General features: G+C 40.8%; 1 protein-coding gene across 1 annotated transcript in view; it reads left to right on the top strand.

Moving 5' to 3' along the window:
• Positions 1 to 26,841, top strand: part of Ttll5 (tubulin tyrosine ligase like 5) — a 254,825-nt gene that overhangs the window by 119,621 nt on the left and 108,363 nt on the right. The window contains 1 exon segment of the mRNA XM_045154327.1: positions 7,359 to 7,543. Within this exon segment, the coding sequence (XP_045010262.1) occupies positions 7,359 to 7,543 (185 nt within the window).

Raw genomic sequence — 26,841 nt, 5'->3', positions numbered from 1 at the left:
AACACAGGTTTTTACATTCTTGGGTATTTAAGCCAGGATGGAATTGCTGGATCATACATTATTTATATTTGTAGTTCCTCTTTTTAGTCAGCCATGCTCTTGCTAACATTAAATGCTTTTAATTTCACCAATCATAGAGGTTATGGGTCAGTGTCTTTGTGTGTGTCTGTGTGTGATTATAATTGAAGTTTCTTTAATGGCTGATGATATTGAGTAATGATTTTCATAGGCCTTTTAAAGTGTTTCTGTATCTTTTTTGTATTTTTAATGGGGGGGTGAGAATTGGCATGCTAGGACCTCCAGCCACTGCAATCAAAATCAAGATATGTGTGCCATCTTGTGCACATGTGCAACCTTGCACACTTGTGTTATCTTGTGCATCTGGTTTATGTGAGATCTGGAGAGTAGAACATGGCTCCTTAGGCTTTGCAGGCAAGTGCCTTAACTGCTAAGCCATTTCTCTAGCCCTCTGTATCTTTTTTTAATCTTTGAGGTGAGGTCTCGCTCTAGCCCAGGCTGACCTAGAATTCACAATGTATTCTCAGGCTGACCTCAAACTCACAGTGATGCTCTTACCTCTGCCTTCTGAGTGCTATGATTAATGGCATGTGCCACCATGCCCAACTCTTTTACCAGTTTTTATATTGGCATGCTTGTCTTTATTGTTGAGTTGTGCTATATATTTCTATACAAGTTCCATGTCAGATCATTCAGTGTCTAGAAGCACAGAAGTTTCAGGTTTTGATAAAGTCAAATTTGTCTATGTTTTTCTTTTGTCACTTGTGATTTTGGTATCATATCTATAAGAGTATTCTCTAGCCCAAAGCCACAAGACTCCCCACATGTTTTTTTTCCTAAGAGTTTAATATGTTTGGCTCTTACCTAAATTTAAGTCTTTTGTCTATTTTTAGCTACTTATTATATATGGTGTCATGTAGGAGTTTATTTTCATTCTCTTTCATGTGATTATTCAGTTGCTTAAGAACTATTTGAGACTATTCTTTCTGTCTTGGATTTTCTTGGCACTCTTGTTGAAAATCACCTTATCATAATGCAAATTTATTTCTGGAGTTTTAATTGTATTCCCACTGATTCATTTTTTTAAAAAAATTTATTTGTGACAGAAAGGGTGAGAGAGAAAATGGACACTCCAGGGCCTTTATTGTAAATGAAGCAACGTATGCATCACCTTGTGCATCTGGCTTTACATGAGTACTGGGGAATCGAACTTGGGTCCTTGGGCTTTGCAGGCAAGTGCCATAACCACTAAACCATCTCTCCAGCCCCCACTAGTTCTTTATCTGTCATACACCAGTACCACATTATCTTACTAGAGTATATAATAAGTTTTGAAATCACCATGATGGTTCTTTCAACTTGATTATCCTCAGTCAAGATTATTTAGGCTCTTCTATATTTCTTCTGTTTTCATAATATTGTAAGATCAGCTTGTCTACTTTTGCATTAAGAAAAACCTCCCATGAGCATTGATAGGGATTCTGTTGACACAGTCCTGTGTATTTCAAAATTAAGAATGAAAGAGGGCTGGAGAGAAGGTTTATTGGTTAAGGCACTAGCCTGCAAAGCCTAAGAACCCAGGTTCAAGTCCCCAGTACTCACGTAAGCCAGATGTACAAAGTGATGCATGTGTATGGAGTTCTTTTGCATTGGCTGAAGGCCCTGGCATGCCCATTCATTCTCTTCTCGTCTTGTCTCTTCCCTTCCCTTCTCTTCCCTCCCCTCCCCTCCTCTCCCCTCTCTGTCCTCTCTTCTCTTTCTCTCAAAAAAAAAAAAAAAATGAAGGAAGGAAAGAATCATAATGTCAGTAAATGTATTAGAACTGAACAATGTAAAATTGCATGTTTAAGTGTGAAGAGCAATGAAAGGCAGTGTTTATGGAGAAATTCACACATTTGAAAAAATGAAAGTGATATGCTAGGTGTGTCTGACTTTGGATATATGACACTATCCTAAATCTAAATAGAGAAAGACATAATAAAGACACACAAAATTACATACTTCAGAAGTAAAGTGTGATATAGGATGTCGAAGCCAAAAGCATACAAACTTTATAATAAAGTGGACAAGCATCTGGTGAGACGAATAAGGAAAAGATGAGAGACACATATAAATAATACAAGGAAGGAAAAGCAGACATGAAATATAAAGAAAGTATAGATGAGAAGCATCGGGTACTAGCAACATCTTTATTCCAGTTCAGTTGAAGTGGATAAATGTCTACAGATGTATAAAATTCACTGAGGAAAATGAAGAGTGCCTGCATAGCTCTATAAGGATTAAAGTATTTGACACGGTATTTAAAATTCTTCCCTGAAAGAAAAGAAAACATAAGGTATAGCCTGGATACTTTTTTTTTTTTTTTTTTTTTTTTCCTGAGGTAGGGTTTCACTGTAGCTTAGGCTAACCTGGAATTCACTATGTAGTCTCAGGGTAGCCTCATACTCATAGTGGTCCTCTTACCTCTGCCTCGTGTGCTGGGTCTAAAGGCGTGTGCCACCATGCCCGGCTCCAGATACTTTGATAAGTAAATTCTGATATCTTCAGTGATTCCAATATTCAACTCTTTCAGAGAATGGGAAATTAAAAAGGAATATACCTCAATCCTTTGGTGTTACTCTTTTATCTTGTTAACAAAACTGTGTAAAAGCAGAGCAAGAGAGGAAAAGAATAGGCCAACTTTATTTGTGAACACAAATGTAAAAATTCTAATCAAATAAAAGCCAGCCACAAGTCTTCCAACATCTGGAAGAGGTATAGTACACTGTAAACAAACATATTCAAGGAATGTCTGAGAGCTTTAACAGTTGAAAAACCTACCCATGTCATTTACAGATAATAGGAAAAAAAATGATATTTACATCATCATCATTATAGATGCTGAAAAAGATTTAATAAAATTCTGTACTTATTCCTGATAATTCTCAACATGCTAAAAAGAGGAGGAAAATCTGTTAACCCAAAAGAGGGTACCTCACTCAGGTTTAGAAGAACTGTTAGTCTAAATGAAAAATACTGTTAAGTTTCCCCTGCGCATGAAGAGCAAGGTGAGGCTGGTCGCTAATGTGGCTTCTGTCCAATGTTTCCTGGAGGTCAGCGCCAGCATAGTAGGACTTTTAAGGGGAGAAATTAAGCTGGGTATAAAGGTTATTACCTATACTTAAAGCACAAAGCACTTGGGAGACTGAGGTAGAAGAAATTACTATGAGTTCAAGGATAGCCCAGATCTCCAGCCTGGGCTAGAGTGAGATCCTGTCTCAAAAAAATAAGAAAGATGCCAGTTCCCCTTTAATCTCAGCGCTCAGGAGGTAGAGGTAGCAGGATCAGCATTATTTCAAGACCACCCTCAGACTACTGAGTGAATTCCAGGTCAGCTGGAGCTAGTGTGAGACCCTACCTCAGGAAACAAAGAAAAAAAAAAATAAGAAAGAGAAGAAAGAAAGGGAGCATTAGCCGGGCATGGTGGCACATACCTTTAATCCCAGCACTTGGTAGGCAGAGGTAGGAGGATCACTGGGAGTTCAAGGCCACCCTGAGACTACATAGTGAATTCCAGGTCAGCTTGGGCTGGAGTGACACCCTATCTTGCAGGGGGGGAGGGGAGGGAGAAAGAAAGAAAGAAAGAAAGAAAGAAAGAAAGAAAGAAAGAAAGAAAGAAAGAAAGAAAGCATTAAAGTCAAAAAGAAAATAAAATTTATCACAGCTAATATGTTATCTGCTTAGAAAACAAAACGATCTACAGATACATTTTAGAAATAATTTATTTGAGTTGTAAAGTGTTAGAAAACAATCGTTTTAACTATGGTGAAATATATATAAAATTTACCATTTTAACTTCACTAAAAGTTAGCTTATGGGGTATTAATTATACTCACAGTGTATGCATCAGCAAAACTTTTTTTAAAAAATAATATTGACAATAGAATAAAAACTGCGAGCTACCCAGGGAACAGTTTTGAAGAAGATTCGTAAACGGATACTTTATAAAACGTTGTTTAAAGACATCAGAGAAAGCATAAATCAACAGCCGAATGTGCCATGTATGGACAGAGGAAGACTCAGCATCACAAGTGTTTTAGTTCTCGTCAAAGTGACAGGTTAGTTCCCAGTCTGAATCCCAGTAGGCTTATTGGTGATCTTGTTAAACTGATTTCTAAAATGATAACAGAAATGTCAAAGGTCAAGACTACTGAGAACCTCTTCAAGAAGAAAAGTAAGGTAGAGGAGCCCCTTATTAAGACTTAATATATTAGCACATTGTAGTGCTGGCAAGGTACATGTGAAGTGACCAGAGGAACAGAGTAGAAAGTTAAGAAATCATAAAGGCAGGTGGAACTTTGATACATGAGAGACACGCATTGTAAAACAGTGGGAAGGTAGGGATTTATCAACAAGTGGCGCTGTAGTCGGATGCAGTTAGACCGCTGCCGTACACTGTGCATGAGAACACATTTCCCGTGTGGTGGCACACCCATGGGAAGAAGGATCAGGAGGGTTGTAAGATCGGCCTGGACTACATAATGCAATCCAGTTTCAAAAGCAAACTTCAGATACAGAACTTAAAGCCTCTAGAGTCAAATACGGGAAGTCATCTGTAAGAATTTGTGATATGAAGCAAAAGCAAAACCAGAATCACAGTTTTAATAATAATAAAAGGAATTACCTGTCTGAGGTCACTGTTAATCGGATAAATGTAAGTGAAAACTAAATGGTATTTTATAGCCACTTAGAGGATGAAGTGAGTACCAAGTGTTTCTGAGTGTATGGGTCAGCAGGGGCACTTGTTTGTATGAGTGTCAAGTATGTTTCTGTGGTGTTACCACTTTGAAAATCCATTGACCCTGTATAGCAATCCCACTTCTAGGCATCCTGCAGGAAGAACTCTGCTGCGGATGTGTGCATGAGTATGTGCATTATAGCGGCAGTCAGCTTGAAACAACCCAAATAGCCACTGATGGAAAATAGAAAAATAAGGGTGCAGTATTTGTAAAATAGAATAACAGACAGAAAATAAAACGCATGTGTTTTAGCTATACTTAGCAAGGATAAATCTGGGCAGTATAGTGTTGAATAACAAAAGCAAATTCTGGGAAATTACTGTCTATGGGATACCATTTTTATAGGGATTTTTAAAAAAAGTGAGAGGCTGGTAAGATGAGTCAGTGGTTACAGCGCTTGCCTGCAAAGCCTAATTGGAGTTTGATTCCCCAGTATTCATGTAAAGCCAGATGCACACAGTTTGTAGCGACTAGAAGCCCTGGTTCATTCTTTCTCCTTTCTCCCTACCCCCCTCTCTTTTTCTCTGTTTCTGTCTCCCTCCCCCCCCCCCCGGTCTCTATCTCTCTCTCTGTCTTTCTCTCTACTGGGTTTGGTGGTACAAACCTTTATTTCCAATATTTGAGAGCTCATTTGGAGGTTCTAGCAGGGGAGCACAGCTACTCGTATACCCTTGACCAAAGACCCGTCCTCCTCTGTTCGGGGAAGGTCATCCCCTTCCGGAGAGATGCACATGGAGTGGTGAGGGAGGAAGGGGACACCCGCCTAGCCAGCCAGATCAACCAAATCAACCCTGGCGATCAATGGGGTGACAGGTGTTACAGCCAGATCGCCCCTCACATCCTATTTCCAATATTTGAGAGGCAGAGGTAGGAGGAGCGCTGTGAGCTTGAGGCAAGCCTGAGATTACATAGTGAATTCCAGGTCAGCATGAGCTAGAGCAAAGCTGTATCTCAAAAAAACAAAAAAGAAAATTATTATGTAGTATTTTATTTATGTATATGTACACAGGAAAACACATGCACACATGTATACGACAGAAATGTTTTACAAAAGGAACAGAGTGATGGGAAGGAGCATGAAGTTCACAGGTGTTTTTTATAATGTGCTTATAATGTATCCATTGTAAATATTTTGAGTTTATCAAATAATAAGGTAACATGAACAAGAGAGGTTTTTGGGTTTTTTTTTACATTCCTGGGAGCCATAACTTCAGTCTCCCTCTCTTTCTTATTTATTTATTTATTAGAGAGAGAGAGAGGGAATGAGCATTGGCATGCCAGGGCCACCTGCCACTGCAAACAAATGCAAATGCATGTGCCACTCTATGTTTCTGGCTCCACATGGATACTTGGGAATCGAACCCAGGCTGTCAGGCTTTGCAAGCAAGTGCCTTAACCAATGAGCCATCTCTCCAGCCCAAGAGAGTTTTTCTTCTAAAAGGAATGTCACTACATTGTGTATATAGAATCATTGCCATTATGTTAGTGTTTTTTTTTGTTGTTGTTGTTTGTTTTTCGAGGTAAGGTTTCTCTTTAGCATAGGTTGACCTGGAATTCACTGTGGAGTCTCAGGGTGGCCTCAAACTCATGTTGATCCTCCTACCTCTACCTCCTGAGTGCTGGGATTAGAGGCATGCGCAACCATACCGGACTTTTTAAATTTTTTTCTTTATGTTAGTGTTTATAAAAGGGCAATAGTCTGTGGAGTGTCTGTTAGTGGTAGGTAGAGCATGAGGCACTGAGTTCAATCCCCAGAACTACAAAGATTGATTAATAAATAAGATTGAAAGGAAATACATTATAATGTTTTTACTTTTCTAGGTTTTATTTTTCTTTCAATGAGATGTGTGACTTTTATAATCAGAAGCATGAACCTTGTTTTATGTTAGTTTTTTTGCCAGATTTTCAAGGTACAGAATATATAAAATAGAAAATAGTAAATTAAATTTAAATAGATGAAAATTTAAATCTGAGAAGACAGTGATTTGAAGGTATAAAATTATTGCTATTTTGTAAAGCACAGTTGGCTTATCTTTTTGTCCCTGTTTCCCTTGGGAACTTCACAAGTATTTTGGGTGATTATACCATGGCTGCCACAGACTACCGATGAGTGTTTATGTACCAAAGCCAAACAGGAATTAAGTTTCAAAGTTTGGGGTTTTTTTTGTTTTTCATTGCTGAGAACTGAACTCAGGGCCTCCAGCTTGCTCTTTTGCTCAGCTGTATCCCACACCAATATATATATTTTTTTAATTAAGAAAGATGAGTAAATTCTAAGGTTAGCTATTTACTGCGACCCGTGCTGAAAATTCTTGTTTGTGAAGCCTTCAGAATAACCAAAGACACAATAAATGTATGTAACATTTGGGCTATAGGGAAGAATTTCTAGGATACAATAAGGATTGGTGTGATTTTTATGCCTCTCTAAAGATAGTTTATTGGTTCTTATGCTGTAAAGAGCCCTGGGATTCACACTGTTTCTTGCCTGATATTTCTTTGTGCTTCTCCTGGTTGTTTTCAGAGCTTTTTCTTAAGTGGCTGAGAACTTTTCTTTTTTTTCAGCAGGTTCATGCCATCCACACAAGCATCATTCTGGAATAGCCAAAACACAAAAAGAGGGAGAAGATGGTTTGTATAACAAACGCTACAGCCAGAGTCTGGTTACAGCCGAACTCCAGCGGCTTGCTGAGAAGCAGGCAGCAAGGCAGTATTCCCCAGCCAGCCACATCAATCTCCTCACCCAGCAGGTATGGACAGACAGCAGGAGAGCTGTGTGGGTCCCAGAGTAGGGTGGATGGGGCAACCTGCCTATCTCTGCCCTTACTGTTTCCCATGTGATATTGCTTCTCCAGTGAGTCTTGGTTGCTGTCAGCCTGAAGAACTGAAGTACTGCTGCTCATTTGTAAAGAAAATGATTGTTCTAAATATTCAAAGTCAAGTATGCAATGGGCTAGGATGGGTCTATTTCATGTGTAAACAGATGTGAACGTTCAACTGTAAATATAATTTTAAAGGATCTTTAAACTTTTTGTTGCTACAGTATTCCAGAGAGTCCTAGTTTTATAAATCTTTATATCAGAATATCATAACATTGCCTTTATTTTTCCCCCACCACTGTACTTCCCTTTATTTCACGATCTCAGAATATCCCATGGTGTGATCACTAAAGAATTATATCCTTAATCAGTGCCTCTCATCCTGTACATTTTACAGGCAGGGAAACTGAGACTGAAAGAAGTGATATTCAATAAGCTACCTAGATAGAAATAGATACCAGGATATTGGCTTTAACATACACATGTGTGTGTGTGTGAGAGAGAGAGAGAGTGTATTGGTGTGTGTATTAAATGATACTTTTAAGAATTTTGGGTTGTCATTGTTCTTCCCTCTCATAGTCCCCATGGGGTTTAAGTAGAAGCCATCTTCCTTAATGCTAGATGGCATCAAAGTCTTCCAGTTGACTTATTTTATATAATGTAAATCCACAGTTATACACACATGCACATACATACATATATATGTATGTGTATGTATGTATGTATGTTGTTTTTCAAGATAGGGTTGCATATAACCCAGCCTGACTTGGAATTCACTATGTGGTCTCAAGCCAGCCTCAAACTCATAGCAGTCCTCCTACCTCTGCCTTCTGAGTTCTGAGATTAAAGGTGTGTGCCACCATACCCAGCCCACAGTTATATTTTGGTAGATCTCCATTGTGTCATTCTTCCATTGGTCATGACTCCATAATGATAATTGAGTCTAAAGTAAACAATGTGGGGAAGGTTGTGTCCACTGCGTGCTGAAAGCTGGCAGCACGCTGCTCTCTGGTGGCACCATGGTCTTTGTTGAAAAAATAGAGCAGCTCAAGGTAAGCCTTGCGGGGTGTATCCCAGTGCGTGAGGCCGTGTCGTTTTGTTTTTGAAAGTCCTACTACTTTTAAAGGAGTAGGCAAAGAAATTTAATGTGAAGTAGGAAGCAAAGAAATCTAACAGGGTGATTCTCAGACTTGAAGGGAATTATATTTTAGGGATAGAATGATGGGAACAGGGAAAAGAATATCATGACCATGTTGAATGGAGAAGGAATTGTGAAACGTGAAGTATTCACGAGGAAAGGCCTTGTGGCAGGCTACATGGTTATCATGAGGTCATTGACTGCAATATTAGTTTCCAATCTGTAAGATAAAAGCACTAAGACTACATGATTTTCTTTGTGATTATTGTAAAAAAAAAAAAAACTTTTCAATATTAGTCTTTACATATTTCCTATTCCTATAATTTGATATATTGCAGAGCCTGTTAAATTCTAAATAATTCTTTAGGAATCTAAGGTTTATATATCCTTACTGGGAAACCATTCTCCTTCAGTCTATCTTTGTCATCTATAATGAACCTCAGTGCCAGTGCCTTAAAAGTCCATCAGACTCAATTTGTGAGAATCTGAACCTGCCATTAGATGTCAGTCTTAAGTTTCACAGTCTTGGTGGTAGGGTACCTTTTTATTTTTTTATTTTTTGGTTTTTCAAGGTAGGGTCTTACTCTAGTCCAGGCTGCCTGGAATTCACTCTGTAGTCTCAGGTAGCCTCAAACTCACGGCGGTCCTACCTCTGCCCCCAGAGCGCTGGGGTTAGAGGCTCGCACCGCCGAGGCGGTAGGTGCTCTGTGCTTGGCGCAGTACGAAGGCGGTGCTGCAGCATGCAGTGAGTAGGGCATTCGCCCTTCTCTCAACTTCCCTCAGCCTTAGGAAGTTCATTTGTTGATGAGGAAGACACAGCATGGGCGTGAGGATAGGATGTAAAAAGAATCTCTGTAAAGTCTGAATGCCTCCTACTTGGGAATACTATTATTATAGACATAAAGACTTTCAGAAAGAAGTTGTGTCTAACTTGATAAAAACAAGTTGCTGGATAAAATGTATTTTATTATTGAAAAGCTCAGTTGTAGGGTATCTGGCCACTTCTCTTCAGGGAAAATAGTTCCTTAATTTATAAGTTTGAAAAATCTGGGGTATTTTTTGTTTGTTTTTTGATAAATAGATTTAATATAGGCTGTGGCACATTTGTTAACCAGTTGCTCTTTTTTCTTTAGCTGTGTTTAAAGGAAAATTGCTTTCATTTCCTCTTACGGGCAAGTGATAAACGCCTGCAACTCCAAGGGAAAGGCAGGCGTCCACAGTGGCGGGGGCTGCGCTCCCATCCCTGAGCTTCTGCGCGTCCAGAAATCACTCTGAAGTGCTTTTGATTTCTTCTGACCTCCTACTTCCCTTATCTCCAATTCTAGCTTGGTGCCTATGCTTTTCTTTCTTTCTTTCTTTCTTTCTTTCTTTCTTTCTTTCTTTCTTTCTTTCTTTCTTTCTTTCTTTCTTTCTTACTTTTTGGTATGCTAAATGGGTATATCCATCCCACTTCATGGAATTAATTCTGGATAGATTCATTGTTTTCTCTTTTATCTTTACTTATCTTTCTGCTTTATAAACTCTTAACATCTTGAGTTCTTTGCCTAAATTGTTTTCATTCCTTCTGGCTTTTTGGGTTTTTTATTTTTTTTGCTGTATTTAAGGCTATGCATTTTCCTCTGAACACTGCTTTAGTTATATCCTGTAAACTCTGACATTTAATTTCATCTGGAATTCAAGGACCTAAGAGACTTCATACATAAGGAAAGCTAATTTTAAATTATTTGTACTATTTTGAGGATTTGTATAGAAAATTGAAATATCTCAATATTTATGAAAAAAAAACATTTTTGCTTATAGTTTCAACTACCTAATCTAGTAAGTCATTTAGTGGCATTTTCTTTTTTTATTAAAGGTATAATCCAGGCTGGCCTTGAACTCATGATTCTTCTTCCTCATCCTCTTTAGCGTTTGCCCCAGCTAAGTGGTGTTTTCTAGAAAGCTTTGTTTTATTGTGTTTATTTATTAAAGGAAACTGTGCGTGCTTGTGTGCGTGTGCACACGCGCCTGTGCTGTGCTGTGCTGTGCTGCGCCCCTTGTGCTTGGCTGTGCAGGTGCCCTGCGCCTCCATTGTTCTTCCGCCTGTTCTTTCTTGAGCTGATCCCCAAACTTGCTGTTTTTTGGGTGTTTTTTTTTTTTTTTTTCTAAGGTAGGGTCTCACTCTAGCTCAGGCTGACCTGGAATTCACTATGGAGTCTCAGGGTGGCCTCAAACTCACCATGATCCTCCTACCTCTGCCTCTCCAGTGCTGGGACTAAAGGCGTGCGCCACCACGCCCGGCTGTTTTGTTTTTTTCTTCTTTTTTGTTTCATCAGCTCTGGCTAGTCTCAGGTCTTTGCTTCTCTATGAGTCTGGGGTTACAGCAGATACATGTGGCCACACCCATCTACTTATGTGGGTCGTGGGATTGAACTCAACAGGCCTTTTAGCCTTCCTCAGGCCCTCGTGCTTGCATAGGAAGTCCTCTTAACCCCTGTGCCAGCTCTCCAGCCCTTAAAGGAAAACATTTTAACCAAGATCTTAAAAGGATCTTGGGCATTGGTATTGAGCTCTGGGGATAAAACACATAGTCCTAAGTTTGAAATAGCTCACAGTCTTGTAAAGTTGACAGCACCTAAGCATTACAGTAGTGGTAAGGAACGTGCATGACAGAGATATTCATGGAGAATAACAGAGCCACCAAAAGGGTCTCCTACCCTAGCTTCTTGCTAGGAATGGGAAGAAGGCCAAAGCAGCCTTCTTGTAAGTGGTCATCTTCAAATGAACCCTAAGAAGAGCAAGAACGTGTGTGTTTGTGGGGAGACAGCAGGCTCCTGAGTGGTTCGTGTGGGTTCGGGAGTCGGCAGTGAGTGGCTGGGGCTGGAGCTGGAGAGGGTCCTGGCGTGTTGAGGCCGAGCTTGGGAGGCTTGCTGAGAAACTTGGTAAACTCGAAATGGATGGGAAAGCACTGAGGTACAGCTGGAGTTGCCTTAGCTGGATGGTTCAGGTAGCTGGGCGGAGGAAGGGCAGTGCCACCTCTTTGTTCTCCCTGTTTCCTAGTGAAGATGCTAAGGGGCCGTGAGTCCTCCAACACCCCCACAATTAGTATGGCTCCAAGAAACTCAGAGTTTGTATTAAAGGCTAGGTTCTTAGGGAATTTATATGGCTAAAAGCAGAACCTAATTTACCCTGAAGTTTCTTTGATCACTTCTGCTATGATGCAGCTTTGTTTAAAGTCTAGAGCACACAGTTTAGCAGACTTTCCCCACCACACAAGTAGTGGTCACTTGAAATGTTTGTATGTACATGTGCATTTGGAATACAAAGAGGTGTAATATATTGTCAGGTTGCTTAGAATCTGAGCAGAGAAAAGATCAAATTTAGACCTTCCCTTTGGCATGTAAGAGGCTGGTTATCTTTTGGAATGGGATCTTTGAGCCACTGACGATGTGTTTTCCTGAAAACCGTGTTTTCTGGAAGCATTAGGGAGGGTCACTGAGGTTGCTCACAGGGTCCTGGAGTAGAGCTTTGGTGTGAGGTCTCATTATCTCTGCCTCACTCAGTGCTGTGAGGGAGTGCAGCTCCGAGCAGACAGGGCCCTGTGTGGTTATTACTTTTAGTGCACAGAAGAATGTGGCGAAGGAGCCCAGCCTGTGGTGAGGAGTGGGAGGCAGGGCATTAGAGGAGAGCATTGGCCTTCTGTGGGCCGGCCGGCAAGTGTGAGATTTCAGGACCCAGCTATCATTAGGAGCAGCTCCAGCTCTCCCAGCCTGGGAGTTTAATCAAAGGGATACCAGCAGACCACCCAGGCAGGGCCCCACCACGAACCCTGGGCTGTGTCAGTCTGCTCCCCAGCCAGTCGTGTGGCGACGTGGCCAGGCCTCCTGGAAATGTGCTGACAGATCCAGAAGAGGGAGGAGACGTTCTGTGTTGTTCGTATTTTTCATTTTGAGGGTGGGCGGTTAGGAGGACGAGTGGGATAGAGAACCATTCGTTTTCTTTCATTGTTTTTGCTCCTTCCCCTGCCTAGTCTTACAGAAGGATCTGATATATCTGAGGTACAGAAGGTTTGCTTCACAACAATTACTCATTCGCTCCTCTTCCATATTCAAAGGCTTTTTTTTTTTTTGTCATTTCTTCTGCCTTCAGCAGCTATCATGAAGATCCAAGGTGGACCTTAGGTGAATCTGTTTCAAAATTCCAGTTTGAAGGTGAAATTGGAAGAGACAGCTCAATCCTTAAAATCGTTACAAGTGTCCTTCAGGATTGAGACAGATGGCATATGGTGTATCACAGTGACAGCACCTAGCTATGGGCATTTTCTTCTTGCGTCCTCTCGGGTCTTGACACAGGACATTTGCAAGCTGGTGTTTGGGTTTTGGGATTGTTTACTAATGTTTCTTCCTTTGGCTCTGTGTTCTCTCTCTCTCTCTCTCTCTTTATTTTTGGTTTATATATTTTGTTCTTTATTTGAGATAGAGAAAGGGAGAGAGAAAGAGGCAGATAGAGAGAAGAGGTGCACCAGGGCATTTATCCACTGTAAACAAACTCCAGATGCATGTGCCTCCTTGTATATCTCGCTGGGGAATTGAACCTGGGTCTTTTGGCTTTGCAGGCAAACATACTAACTGCTAAGCCATCCCTCCGGCCCTATTTTTTTTTAATATTTTGTTTTTCTTTCTTTATTTGATAGAGGGAGGGGGGAGAGAGAGAGAAAGAGAGAGAATGGGCACACCAGGGCCTCCAACCACTGCAAACAAACTCCAGATCCATGTGCCCCTTGTGCATCTGGTTATGTGAGTTCTGGGGAATCGAACCTGGGTCCTTTGGCTTTGCAGGCAAGCACCTTAACCACTAAGCCATCCCTCCAGCCCCCTATTTTTTTTTTAACTAAAATTACGTAAAGAAAATGCAAACCACAAAAGTGATGTATACATTCCTGGGCTGAAAGCTAAAATCTGTACTAAAAATTGGAGTTCATAGAATTTCTAAGACAACATATGGAGATTTGATGATGGTTACAAATATTTGTAGTTTAGGGCTTTGTTGCACAAAACCTGATACTATGAATGCTTCTTTTTTTTTTTTTTTTTTTTTTTACCTGATTCATTCCTCACAATTAGGCTCAATCTTTTCAGTGTTTGGGTCACTGATTCAGCAGAACCCAGGAAAATAACTTCGTAGTATCAGAATGCTATCCAGCTGTATATTGTTTACTTTATTGTAAATAAATAGTCTTATATTCTTTTTAAAAAGTGACATATAACAGCCATACTTCTTGCAGTTTTTGTAAATGTCTCACTTTAGGCAGAGATGTGGTGCTCATAGGGAGTAGAGGTGAGACAGGTAGAGGGAGGGAGGCCAGGCTTGGCCTATGGCCCCCTGAGGCCTCTCCTAGTACCTGCTGAGGCCAAGTTCCTACCCCGTCCTCAGAGACAACAGATGAGGACAGCAAGATGACCAGATGGTAGACACAGGCCCCTCCAAAAGGTTGGTTGTGCCAGTCCTGAGAATGGCCAAGATTTCCTGGTGCCTGGCCCCTCGTCTGAAAGGCTGTTGCCGGTGACAGTCTTAGAGCAGGGCCTGCGCCGTACGTGATGCCAGGAGGCCTGGCGGTCCTCGGAGCACCGCCGCATACACCGTCCTCCTTGCCTGCTAGTCTCTTTTGGTAGAAGGTGTGCTCTTTTCATACCACATACCTACTCTTGCTAATTAAAAAAAAAGCATAAACTATCGAGTCAGTAAGACCTTGGAAAAGTTACTTCCCCTCCCAGGACTTGATTAGCTTATCTGTATAAGAGAAAGTGTAATAAATCTTGATCTGAGACCAAGTCCAGTGGATTTTGTCTTGTTCTCTTTTCTGGGCCTGCTGTGTGGGCTCTTACTTTACAGTAACCTTTCTTTTACTCTTCTGCCCCATTCAAGCTCTTGTCTTCCCCGCATTGCCAAACTTTTGGGAACATATCCTTGCTGTCGCCAGTTCTCTGTCTCTTCCCCCATACTTACGTCTGCTGCCTGGCTTCATCGCTTAATAGCTGTCTGGCTCTCATAGGTCAACAGTGATCTAGGAATTACTGGCTTTAGTCTTTTTTTTTTTTTTTTTTTTTGGTGTTTTGAGAGGTCTTGTTCTGGCTGACTTGGAATTCAGTATGTAGTCTCAGGGTGGCCTCAAACTCACAGCATTGCACTTTCCTCTGCCTCCCAAGTACTGCAGTTAAAGGCGGGTACCACCATGCTTTATTATTGGCCACCTCTCACTTGAAAATTCTCTTAGCTCTCTAACCCTTCTGTGGTTCCCCAAGAACTCATTTCTTCCTCTTTTCCCCCTGAAAATTCTATTTTCAACATTATTAAACAATATTTTATTTATTTATTTATTTGAGAGAGAGAGAGAGAGAGAGAGAGAAAGTCAACATTGTTTTAAAAGTCACTAGCATAAAGATCTTAGCTGTATAGAACCAGTAAAAAGCAGAGGGGCTTGGATTGAAGAAGGTGAAGTGAGCTGGGCTCTCTGCCTGCCTGCTGTTTGGGATAGCCTCCAACACACCTGAACTCCAGACTGCTACCTCTGGATTTCTCCCAAATATGTGTCCTGAGTGTCACATCCAACTTTCCACCTGTGTACTAGGCATTTTCACTTAAGTCTTGTCCAGCATCCAAAATATTTGATGTTTTTAAAATATATCTCAAAGCTACTCAGAAGGCATTCAACATATGTGAAAGCTGTTTGCTCTCCTTTCTTTCTTCTCTACATTTGTGGGATGGCATATCTTAAGACTTGGGTCTCCACATCTAGGTCGTTGCTAAGTCTTGTTCATTCCAGCACCTTATATCAACTGTTCTGCTGAGGGCCTTTGTTATCTCTCAAGTGGACCAAGTGGTCAGCTGTAGGTTCCTCTTATATAGTCACCTGGCCAGTCTTCTATGGCTTGCCCTCATCTGTAAAGGTGGGGTTGGTTTGTTTGTTTGTTTTTCCCTAAATCACATGTCTAATCCTGGTAGTCTCTGCTCAGGTATTGCCATCTTTCTTATATGAAGCTCAGGGTAATAGATGATTTTCAAAGCCTTTATTGAGACTCTGGCTCCAAGCTACTTTTCCTGCCATCTCCCTCCCAGCACACAGGGCTCTGAACAGTTTACCTAGTGTTTATCATAGTCTACAAGCCTCAGTTTATGGACTCTTCTCAGGAGAGCAGAAATGGTCCCTAGTCACCATGTTTAATCTGTGCATCTGTCCAGGCTCTACATAAATGCCACCTCACTCCCTTTTATGCTAACACTTATCACAGTGTATGTGCCAACATAGATGTTTGCTTTAATAAATGGTGAGCTCCTTAAGGTTGGTGCCTCAGACCTGACAGGTAGTACACTTGGCCCCCTATATGCTTGTATTCTTTGTGGGTTACAAAAACAAATAAATAACGGAACATGCAGACTCTCCTTATTGTTATTCCTTAAATGATAAAGTGCAGCCACTGTGTACATAACCTTTGTGTTTCATTATGTAGAACAAGTAGTCTATTGGTGTTCATATAGGTGACATGGAAATATAATGACATCTTATATGAGACTTGCTCATGTACAGATTTTGCTGTCTACCAGAGGCTCTACAATCAATCCCTTATGTATACTGAGGAAAGACTATACTCAATAACTGTACTTGTTATTTTATTTATTTATCCTTATTATTATTTAGAGTTCTGGACATTGAGCCCAGGATATTGTGCAAGCTAGGCAATAACTCTACCACTGATCCAACACTCCCAGTCCTTAAATGTGCTCATTTCTCCTGGACTGTAAGATATTTGAGAATAAGGCCATGAACATTTTATCACCAGTTTTTCATAGTGAGGAGTATAGTATCTGGTCAATACATTTTTTTTTCAATACATATTTTAAATAAAAAGTTCCCTGTGCTTTAGCCATGAATCTTCCTATTGTGTTTGTTCCTTCAGCCCTTCATCAGTCACTCTTTCAAACAGATCAATTACAGTCATTTTGCATCTCTTCTTGCTTGTCAGGCTCTAAACCACATGATGGTCGTTCTTTCTAACCATCACTTAGCGCAGGACCTTGTATTTGCTAGACACTCACCACATGCTTACTAAAGGGAAAAGAATTTCTCTTTTGCATTTTGTCAGTTTTTCTATTCTCTTTGAAAACTGTTGCTCTTACATTCTTTTTCACTTACACTGCCCTTCACACCGAAGTAGCCACCACAAATCAGATGCCCAGCTGTCCTCTCCTGAGTGAGGACGATCCTTTTTCTTTGTAAGCCTGTGAAGGTGAAGGCATTGAAGCTGGCAGGAGAACTGTTTCAGGACTCAGGTCTGCCCGACACTGTGCTCTTTACCTTGGTGGTTTCTGCCTCTTTCTTCAGGTCAGTACTCAGATACCTCCTCTGACTGAAATGACTGAACATAATGTCAGCCTGCTGTTCCCTGTGATCCTGCTACAGAGCCTTTGCCAAGGCTTTGCTTGAGCCTGCACTAAAGGACCAGCAAGCAAACTCCTCCGTTTTCATGTTGCAGGTGCCTCTCCCCTCCCTGAGATAGGTTGAGAAACATATGCCCTGTTGAGATAGTTATTTATTGAATCAACTCCTCATCAGATTAAGCTATGGGATAGTTAACTGATTCTTGTAAGCAGGTCAAGAACATTCCGGCCTTGCTGATCCCCAGAGATGCAGTAAGTGTAGCTCTCCTTCTCATGCTAGCGGCAGCCCTCGGTGCTCACAGACTCTGAATGAACGCATCGCAAACACTGCAAAGAGACGTGGCCGTTTTGTCAGGTTTGGCTTCCCAGGAATGTCTGACAAGTCTTAATCTGGAATGCTTACTGGGTTGTGGAACACAAAATAGCTGTATGTATAAGTATATTATGTAAATGATGGTGTGCAGATGAGGGGAGCTTTACCGAGAGAATTCAGTGCTAATGTATTGATTGGCCTTACAGAGATTTCTTGGTTTCTCCCAATCCCATTTAAAATATCATTAACATGGTAGCCCTTATCTCCTGGTATTAGAGTGTAAACTTGAGGTTCATTTCATCAGCATCCAGAAATTGAAAAGGAATTTAAACTGCCTTGAAACGTGTTTATTGCTTGTTGTAGCCCATGATATAATACTCACAAAGTGCCCTTAGAGGAGTGTTCAAAGTATAACTGCTTAAGGATGCTTCTTTTTTCATGTCCTTGACTAAATGTATTCTTTAATAGTTCTCTGGTGGTGAACATCTTGTCATAAGTGTACACTTGGCAGTTTGGGTTTTCCTTTTCCTTGATCTTGAGTGGAACAGATGCTGGTGTTTCCTATTCAAGGAGTGCCTTTTGCTCTAGGGATGGACACAAGGTGGAGGAACTAGCGAGCACTTTTCTGTATTCTACATCACTCAGCCCCATGGCTAGGTGAATGACTATTTCCGTGGCATGTTCAACTGATCCTTTCATAGTTTGATGAGACTTCATATATGAACACAACAGAATGTTCTTCTCCAGTGATATTGATGTAGTTTAGAGCACAATGTGAATGTAGACAAATTTATATTCCTGTCAGTTCAACTGATTTCTTTGAGAATCTAATGAAAGATGAATTCTTCCCCCTGAAAAAGTGCAAACTTTTCATTTCCAAAGGTCTCATAGACTATTCCACAAGCAGGCTCTTGATGCCTCAAGTTTAGAACTCCTGAAAAGTATGGGATAGTCTATAGCCATTAATATCAGTAATTTAATCAAATTTATAAATCCATGATCATTTTTACTGCATGTATTCTTTTTTTAATTTAGTGTGTGTGTATGCACATGTGTGGGGGGATGCCATACTAGCTGACCTCTGAACTTTGGATTCTCCTGGCTCCACCTCCCATTGTCATAATTGCATTGAAATCTTAGGCCCCTGCACCACTTCGTATCTGGCTTTACGTGGGTGCTTAGGATTTGGACCTGGGCTGGCAGGCTTTGGAAGCAAGCTCTGAGCCATCTCCCTAGCCCTGTGGCCATGCATTTACTACATATTTAAGTAATCTACCCAGCAGACTGTCATTGCCATGAAGGCAAAGCTCGTTGTCATTATTCTTTCTCCATGATCAAAAGAATGGCAAGCATGCCTAAACAGAGTAGGTACCTCATAAATATTTGTTTGAATTAATGAAATCATCTTGTGAAACATCATCTCTAGACCTCCTTAGATGCAAAATCTTAGGTTTTATGAAGAGGAAATTGAATGGTGGTAAGAAAGGTACATTGGCCGTTCTGGGCCACAGTTACTCATGTGTTGCTGTTAAAGACAAAATGTTTGATAACTGAATTCCTATCTCCATTTTGATAAGTAAAGTACATGAAATTTGCAAACATTCTAGTGAATCTGAAGTTAGTTACAGTGAATCAAAATGGCTTGTTAGCCCTTTGCAATTTCAGTGCCATGAACAATGTACTATAGGCAGGGAGTAAGTCTCTGTGTCAAAACTATTATTGTACACATTTGAGCCTTGCCTAGGGCTTCAAGACCAGGCAGAAATCATCTCTGAAATTATGGAAGGCACCAGCAAGAGCAGCACTTATCTTTTATTCTAGTCTCTGATTATTTTCTTTAATTCCAAAGCAATCTTTCCCTTGTGGTCTGTGTAGAAAGAGGTAATTTGGAACCCTTAATTTCCTCACTAGTCTACCAGTGACATTAACCACTTTTCTACTTACTTTTACTGGTAAAGCTGGCTGGTAATGAGATTGCATATGTGCATGTGTGTGTGTGTGTGTGTGTGTGTGTGTGTGTGTGTGTGTGTGTCTGTCTGTCTGTCTGTCTGTCTGTCTGTCTGTCTCCTTGTCCAGATTGTTTTCTGAGACTTCTTTACTACAGGTAGTTGGCTTTCTGTATATGAAGGTTCCATATTCTTATATTCAACCAACCACAGTTTGAAAATTTTTGGGGGGTGGGAGAAGAGTACATCTGTGCTGAGCATATAGTTTTTCTTGTCATTTTATAAATAATATCATATAAATTGTAAATATCATTTATAGTCAATTAGGTATCATAAGTAATCTAGAGGGGATTCAAAGTCTATGAGGAAGCATATCAGTTATATTCAGATATCAAGCTTTTGTGAAGAGAGTGCTAAAGATTGAACCCAGGACCTTATGCATGGTAGATAAACACTTTACCATCAGACTATGTTTTATTAGTTTGAGAAGGATACAGAAAGAGAGAGAATGGGTACACCAGGGCCCCTAGCCACTGTAAACAAACTCCACATGCATGCACTACCATATACATCTGCCTTACATGGGTACTGGAGAATCGAACATATGTCCTTAGACTTCTCAGGCAAGCATCTTAACTGTTAAGCCGTCTCTCAAGCCCCTAAACCACTGTTTATAAGAGACTTAAATATCCTCTGGTTTTGCTTTCTGGGGGTCATGGAAAAACCCCCTATAGATACCGAAAGAATATGAATGCGTGTTTACTAGACCAAGCTCTGGAGGTGCAAATGTGAGTAAAATTTAGTTCCTGTCTTAAAGTGGCTTGTAAATGTGTGGGGTAAGATAGGAAATAAATATGCATTTATAATACAAACACAGCACGAAACTTCTTGAGCTTACCGCAAGTTCTTGAAACAGTCTGAGGCAGTGATGTTTTATAGCCAAGGGAATCCTCTATGTGAAATAAATTTTACCTTAAGACATAAAGCACAATGTGGTAATGATAAAACATACAATAGGTTTCTGATTTTTTTGTTTTGTTTTCAGGTTGGAACTCGTTCCTACTTCTGCCTGATACAACTGTGTGTATTTGCTGGTTGTATTTTTCCCCAATAGGAATGATAAACCTTGGCACTGTGCTAAGAAAGGTCAAGCTTGAGCTGGAAAGATGGCTCAGCACTTAAGAGCACTTGTTTGCAAGATGTAGTTGTCCCAGTTCAATTCCCTAATACCCACATAAACCCAGATGAACAGAGTGGTGTATACTTCTGGAGTTGGTTTGCAGTGGCAAGAGGCCCTGGAGCACCCAGACACACATGTGCACGCACACACACAGACTCACACTCTTCTCTTTCAAATCTTTTCTGCTTGCAAATAATAATATAACGGAAGATCAAACCTAGGTGTCAGTTATATAGACTTATGTATGCTCTAGTCAGAGGCAAATCTTAGCCAGTACATTTGTAGGTAAACTGTATAATAGAAGTGTAGAGTTCTGTTGTCTTTTGTAAGTGGAGAGTATCTTGTCCTTAAGGGATTGTCACAGTCAGTCACACAGAGCACGGCAGAAGCAGATACTGCCAATGGAGGCCTTGAGGCTTTACATTAGATAGATTGTTCCCATTAACCTCTCTGTAGTCTTTTCAAATAACTACTGAAACTTTAGCCATGGGCTGGAGAGATGGCTTAGCAGTTAAGGCACTTGCTGCAAAGCCAAAGGACCCAGGTTTGATTGCCCAGGACCCAACGTAAAACCAGATGCACAAGGTGGTGCATGCGTCTGGAGTTCGTTCAGGTATTCCGTTTCTTAGACCATCTTACTTCTTGCCTATCTGTCTCTGTATCTTTCCTTTTAGACCAGTTCAGATGCTTTCTTTGCCTTTTATCAGCCCTGCCACATCCTGGAGGTCTCAAATACTGCTTTTTTCTTAGTCTTTTCTCACCTTAGATTATTGCATCCTGTGCTCAGAGGTAAGGCCACATTTCTCTCTGTATCCACCCTCTGACTTTACCAGAGGCCTTGCTTCTGATAGCTATACAGTGATTCTTTGTAGAATTATATCTGGGGTTTGACCTTTTGAGCAGTTAGGACTGTAGCGTTTCTAGAGCATGCAACCACAGTGAGGGAGATCTAGTTAGACCTGTCCCCAGCCTCTCTGCATACAGAAAGGTTATGTGTCTGGATGTATGGGGCATATTCTGGGACACCACCAGGGCGACTCCATGGTATTTTAATTATAGTATTGGCAGCAACACTCCTTTCAGCAAACAGCAGTAACAAGCAGTAACACTTGGGCGGGCCAGGCACCGGAAATTAGCCTCCTCCCTGTTTCTCCTACCCCTTCTCAATCCATCACCTGTATTTATTCCTGCTGTAATTTAAACACCTGTCTAGGTGGAATGTGTGCAATGTGTCCTTACCCCACACATTCAGATATTTGCTCACCTGCCTTATTCGGAAGGCTGCCTCTAAAATAAACAGTGGTTCGGTCCTAAAAGAAAAATGCACTGAGGTCACTGTAGCAATGGACATGAGGCAGGGAATGGGAGTGGAACATCTGGATAAGCTGCTGCTAGAGAGTGGGAGCCAAAGAGGAGGAGGAGAAAGAAGACTACAGCAGTGATGAGACATCTGCCAAGCAGGCCCCGAGGCTTAGGTGGAGTTAGGATCCGGTCAGCAGATTTCCCACTGGCATTTATTCACTTGGCTAACCAGCCAAAGGAAGGCAGGATGGAGACAAAGGTAACTGATTGCTTGTAGGCTTAAAAGAAAAAAAAAAAAAATCACCATTTCTTGTGAGCACATAACAAGTAGTCTTGGAATTTTCTAAACTTTGTTCTAAGCTGTTATATCTGCTTTTGCAGCCTGGGCCTAATTAGTGACTTTTCCTTTTAATATTTGTGCATCTGAACAACATTGAGAAATAGTAAAACCTTAGTGTTCCTGATGGAGTTATTTTCTCTTCCTGGTTCCCTTTGTTCTTCATATCTTGTTCCTTGCCCCATCAAAGTCATTTCTGCTGTTTGTTAGAGGATCCCCTTAGCTTTATGGAAAAAGGAAAGCAATGAACGGTTCCCCTTTCCTGTTTTCTCCTTTCATTTTACCAGCTCTTCTAACAAGTGCTGCTCAAGCTTTATATAAGGCAAGTGAGCTACCTGTGGGTCTTGGTATGTACAGATTCTCATAGGCTGGAGCTGAGATGAGCTATGATTCTTCACTTTGAACAAGCATCCAGGAGAGCAGGTGCTGCTGGTCCACAGTCTGAAACCAAGTAGCAAGGCTCACTACTAGTACAAGGCAGTGGGAGTAAGTAATGCAGCACTTAAAACCACAAGATAGTCTAGAAGTTGAGTCCAACATCTGACCCATAACAGTTACTTGTTCTTAAGCAAGTTATTTTACCTGTCAACCTCATTTTCCCCACCTAACCATCTTTATGAATAAATAAGTTCTTTAATATACAATGTGCTGTGCACAATGGTTGGAACAAACTGTTCATTAAACTATGCCATTGCTCGGGGCTACTATTATTGCTATTATATTAGAGTCTAAAAATGTCATTTGCATAAAATTAGATTCTTGGTAGAATATGTTAAAATTCCAAATGCATATGTATATGCCACCTTTTTGGTATCCATTATCAATGCATGAATTTGAGAGTTGGCCAACCTAGGTTTAGTAGCATTCCTTCTAGTGATTAGCCCAGGGGAAAATGACTGGCCCAATGGCTGTGACCTCCACTTTAACAAAAATGATTACTCGTGAATTTTTTGAGTGGTACTTTTTATGCACTGTAAAGCTGTCCTTTGAAAGAAATTCTTTAGCAATGAAGTTTTTATTACAATGGCATTATCAGGTGCCCATGAGTGCTATTTCTTTTTTTCTCTTCACCTGATAAAAGCTGGAGCAAGGCCATTGGACAGAGAAGTAGAAGCATCCATAGTTATCATTCCTGTATCCTGTTAAGGAAGCCTCTTGTTTGAATCTCTGACCCATTGCCAGGAGAACTGCTTTGCCTTTATGCCTTCCCTGTGAAAAACAAGGTCATTTTTAGGGCCAAAACTGACGCTGGAATCCATATTAGTTAAATGATTTCTTCTGCTTATTCTGAGAAAGGCCAAGATGCTAAAAGATGACCAGATATAATTTGTTTGGAACAAACTTTTTTAGATATACATATTTATCTAGATCCAGCTAGAGCTGTAGGAGTGTGCTATCCAATAAGGTAGCTGGTAATTACATATGATTTTTTTGAGTTAAAGTTTAAGTTTAAAGTTCTTTTTCTCAGCCACGTGTCAAGAATATAATAGCCACATGTGGCCCGTGATTGTTGTATTGGATAGTGGAGATTACAAAACAGTGGCATGATCCGGAAACATTCTAGTAGGTAGTATGCTCCTGTAGGCCCAAGGGAAAATCAGCCCATTACCTTGCTCTTCTGATTGACTGGCCATGGCTCTTGGAAAAGGGTAGAGAGAAGATTCTGAAGTCATATTCAAGTCAGCCCCAGATGGATTGTCAGAAATGTGTGCCCTTTGAAGACATCTGGGATGGGAGGGTAGGAGTGGTAGTTGTGTATGTGGTGAATGTCTTATAGACGAAGCCATAGGGTGAGAATAGAATAGTTAAAATAAAAAGGCTGTTATCAAGTAGTAAAATATAGGGGGTGAAGATGTTTGATTTTGTTTTATAGAGGAATCCCTTAGAAAGGTTAAAAGCCTGTAAAATTTTCCCAATCCTTATTATCATTTCTCATCTAAGTAGCACTCACTTGACTCTCAATGTAAATTAACAATGCTTGGGTTGTCCACAGAATAAGGAATGGATGTTACAGGAATAAGCAAAACTACCAATAGTTCAGAGTTAGTTACATGTCCATGTCATTTTGCTGTACCTGGGACAAAGTAAAACTGAGCTGTTGTTATTGTGTTTTACTTCTTTAATATCCTCTGGTGAAGGGTAAAATATGAAAAGTAGGGCTGGAGAGATGGCTTAGCAGTTAAGGCACTTGCCTGGGAAGCCTAAGGACCCAGGTTCTTTTTCCCAGTACCATGTAAGCCAGATGCACAAGGTGGTGCATGTGTCTGGAGTTCATTTGCAGTGGCTGGAGGCCCTGGTGCATCCATTCTCTTTCTCTCTTTATTTCTTCTCCCCCTCAAATAAATAAATAAACTATTTTTTTAATGGGAAATAAAGGCTGGAGAGATGGCTTAGCAGTCAACCGCTTGCCTGTGAAGCCTAAGGACCCCAGTTTGAGGCTGGATTCCCCAGGACCCACGTAAGCCAGATGTATAGGAGGGCGCATGTGTCTGGAGTTTGTTTGCAGTGGCTGGAGGCCCTGGTGCACCCATTCTCTCTCTTTCTTTCTCTCTCTGCCTCTTTCTGTCTGTATGCCACTCTCAAATGAATAAATAAAAATAAACAAAAAAATTATTTTAAAAAAAGCCAGAAATATTAAAAAGAAAAAACGGGAAATAAGCCAGGCGTGGTGGTGTGCACCTTTAATCCCAGCACTGGGGAGGCAAAGGTAGGAGGATTGCTGTGAGTTTGCGGCCACCCTGAGAATACATAGTGAATTCCAGGTCAGCCTGGGCTAGAGCAAGACCCTACCTCGAGGAAAACAAAACAAAACAAAACAAAAAATGGGGAAATGAGATTTAAGGAAAAGTTGGTATTATTTTATTGATTCTTGTATAGTGAGTTTTCAGAATTTGAGATCTATATCTGATGACATTTCTTCAAAAGTCTCTCATAGTTAAGAATAATTAGGATTATTTCTCTACATCTAAGCTAATATATGTAGTCATAAGAGAAGAGTACAAATTCTACAACTGTTTTATGGCTTTAAGTAAAACACTGTGATGGGCTCTTTGGCCCTTTGTTTTCTCCATCTGAGAAATAGGTCTCATCTTCATTGACGGGTAGTGATGAGTAACAAGTAAGTGAACTCTGTTATCTGGAGTGCCTGGCACCATTGCTGTAAGGATGGTAAGCCATGTACTGCATGCACTTGAGTTAGGTAGATGACTGTGTGGTTGCTTAGTTTTGCTCAACTTATGTTTATACTTTGGTAAGAGGACAGTGACCAAAGAACCTGTTTCAAAAGCATTACTCAGGCTCAAGTGAGACCAAGCACATCAGGATCTGTCAAGGGCATCTAGAACACGGTGTGGAGTGAGTACTCAGAAGTTGCTGTTAAGAAAAAATCCAGGGCTGGAGAGATGGCTTAGCGGTTAAGCGCTTGCCTGTGAAGCCTAAGGACCCCGGTTCAAGGCTCGGTTCCCCAGGTCCCACGTTAGCCAGATGCATAAGGGGCCGCACGCATCTGGAGTTCGTTTGCAGAGGCTGGAAGCCCTGGCGCGCCCATTCTCTCTCTCCCTCTAGCTGTCTTTCTCTCTGTGTCTGTTGCTCTCAAATAAATAAATAAATAAATAATTTTAAAAAAAGAAAAAGAAAAAAGAAAAAATCCAATGTTCTAATAAGTAACTTCCCTGTGTGTCAGTTTCTCATTGTTGGGAGAAAACACCAAACCAGAAGAACTTGTGGAAGGAAAAGGGTTTGTTCTGGTTTACTGTTGCAGAGGACAGAGACAGGAGCAGGAGGTGTGTCACTTCAGCAGGGAAGAGTAGAGTGACTAGCAAGCAAGGCCTCAGTGACACACTTCCTTAGGCAGGACTCTACTTTCTAAGTTTCCACAGCCTTTACCAACCAGCTGGGACCAAGCGTTCAAACACATTAGCCTACATGGGGACATTCCAACTACCGCACCAGCCAAAGGCTACATTATCCATCCATCCTCCCTCCTCTTCCCACACACTTTTCTCCAAACTATGCTCTCTATGCTAAGCTTGTACTACTTATCCACTGTAAATCATTATTACACCTCCTTTCTTAAGTTTTTGACATAATTCTTATTGATTGTAAAGTCCTTTCTCACATTGCTCCCCCCCCCCCATAGCCTTAAAAATCATGTTAAATTAAGTTAAAAGTCCAGGTACTTAAGTCCAGAGAACAGGGAAGGCAAGAGTAGGGTTTGTTCCTACATGAGCTAGTGTCCTGGTCTCAGGGCCTGATCTATGCTGGTTCTCAGGTATAGAAAGAAGTAGGACAGAGTACCTCAAAGAAAATAGAGTCCAGAGAAAACACTCCATACTTTTCAGGGCTCTCTTCCCTGTCCTTTAGTCATCATGGACCTTCCTTCCACCCTGGAGTGCCTAGCTACATGACAGGCAACAGCTACCAGAGATTGCTCCTGACCTATGGAAAACACCTTACTGCCCAAGAAAAGTATTTTGAGCCCTTTTGTGTGACGATACAGGGCTATTATCATTTATGGACTTCTGTAGAAGTACATTTTTTTTTCAGAATTTTCAGATTGTTTTAAAATCTAGAATTCTTGTATTTGTAAGATTACAATT

This window comes from Jaculus jaculus, chromosome 7 (assembly GCF_020740685.1).
Source record: "Jaculus jaculus isolate mJacJac1 chromosome 7, mJacJac1.mat.Y.cur, whole genome shotgun sequence".
NCBI lineage: Eukaryota > Metazoa > Chordata > Mammalia > Rodentia > Dipodidae > Jaculus > Jaculus jaculus.
Note: the sequence above shows the minus strand (reverse complement) of the source record. Positions and strands in the feature narration are given on the sequence as shown.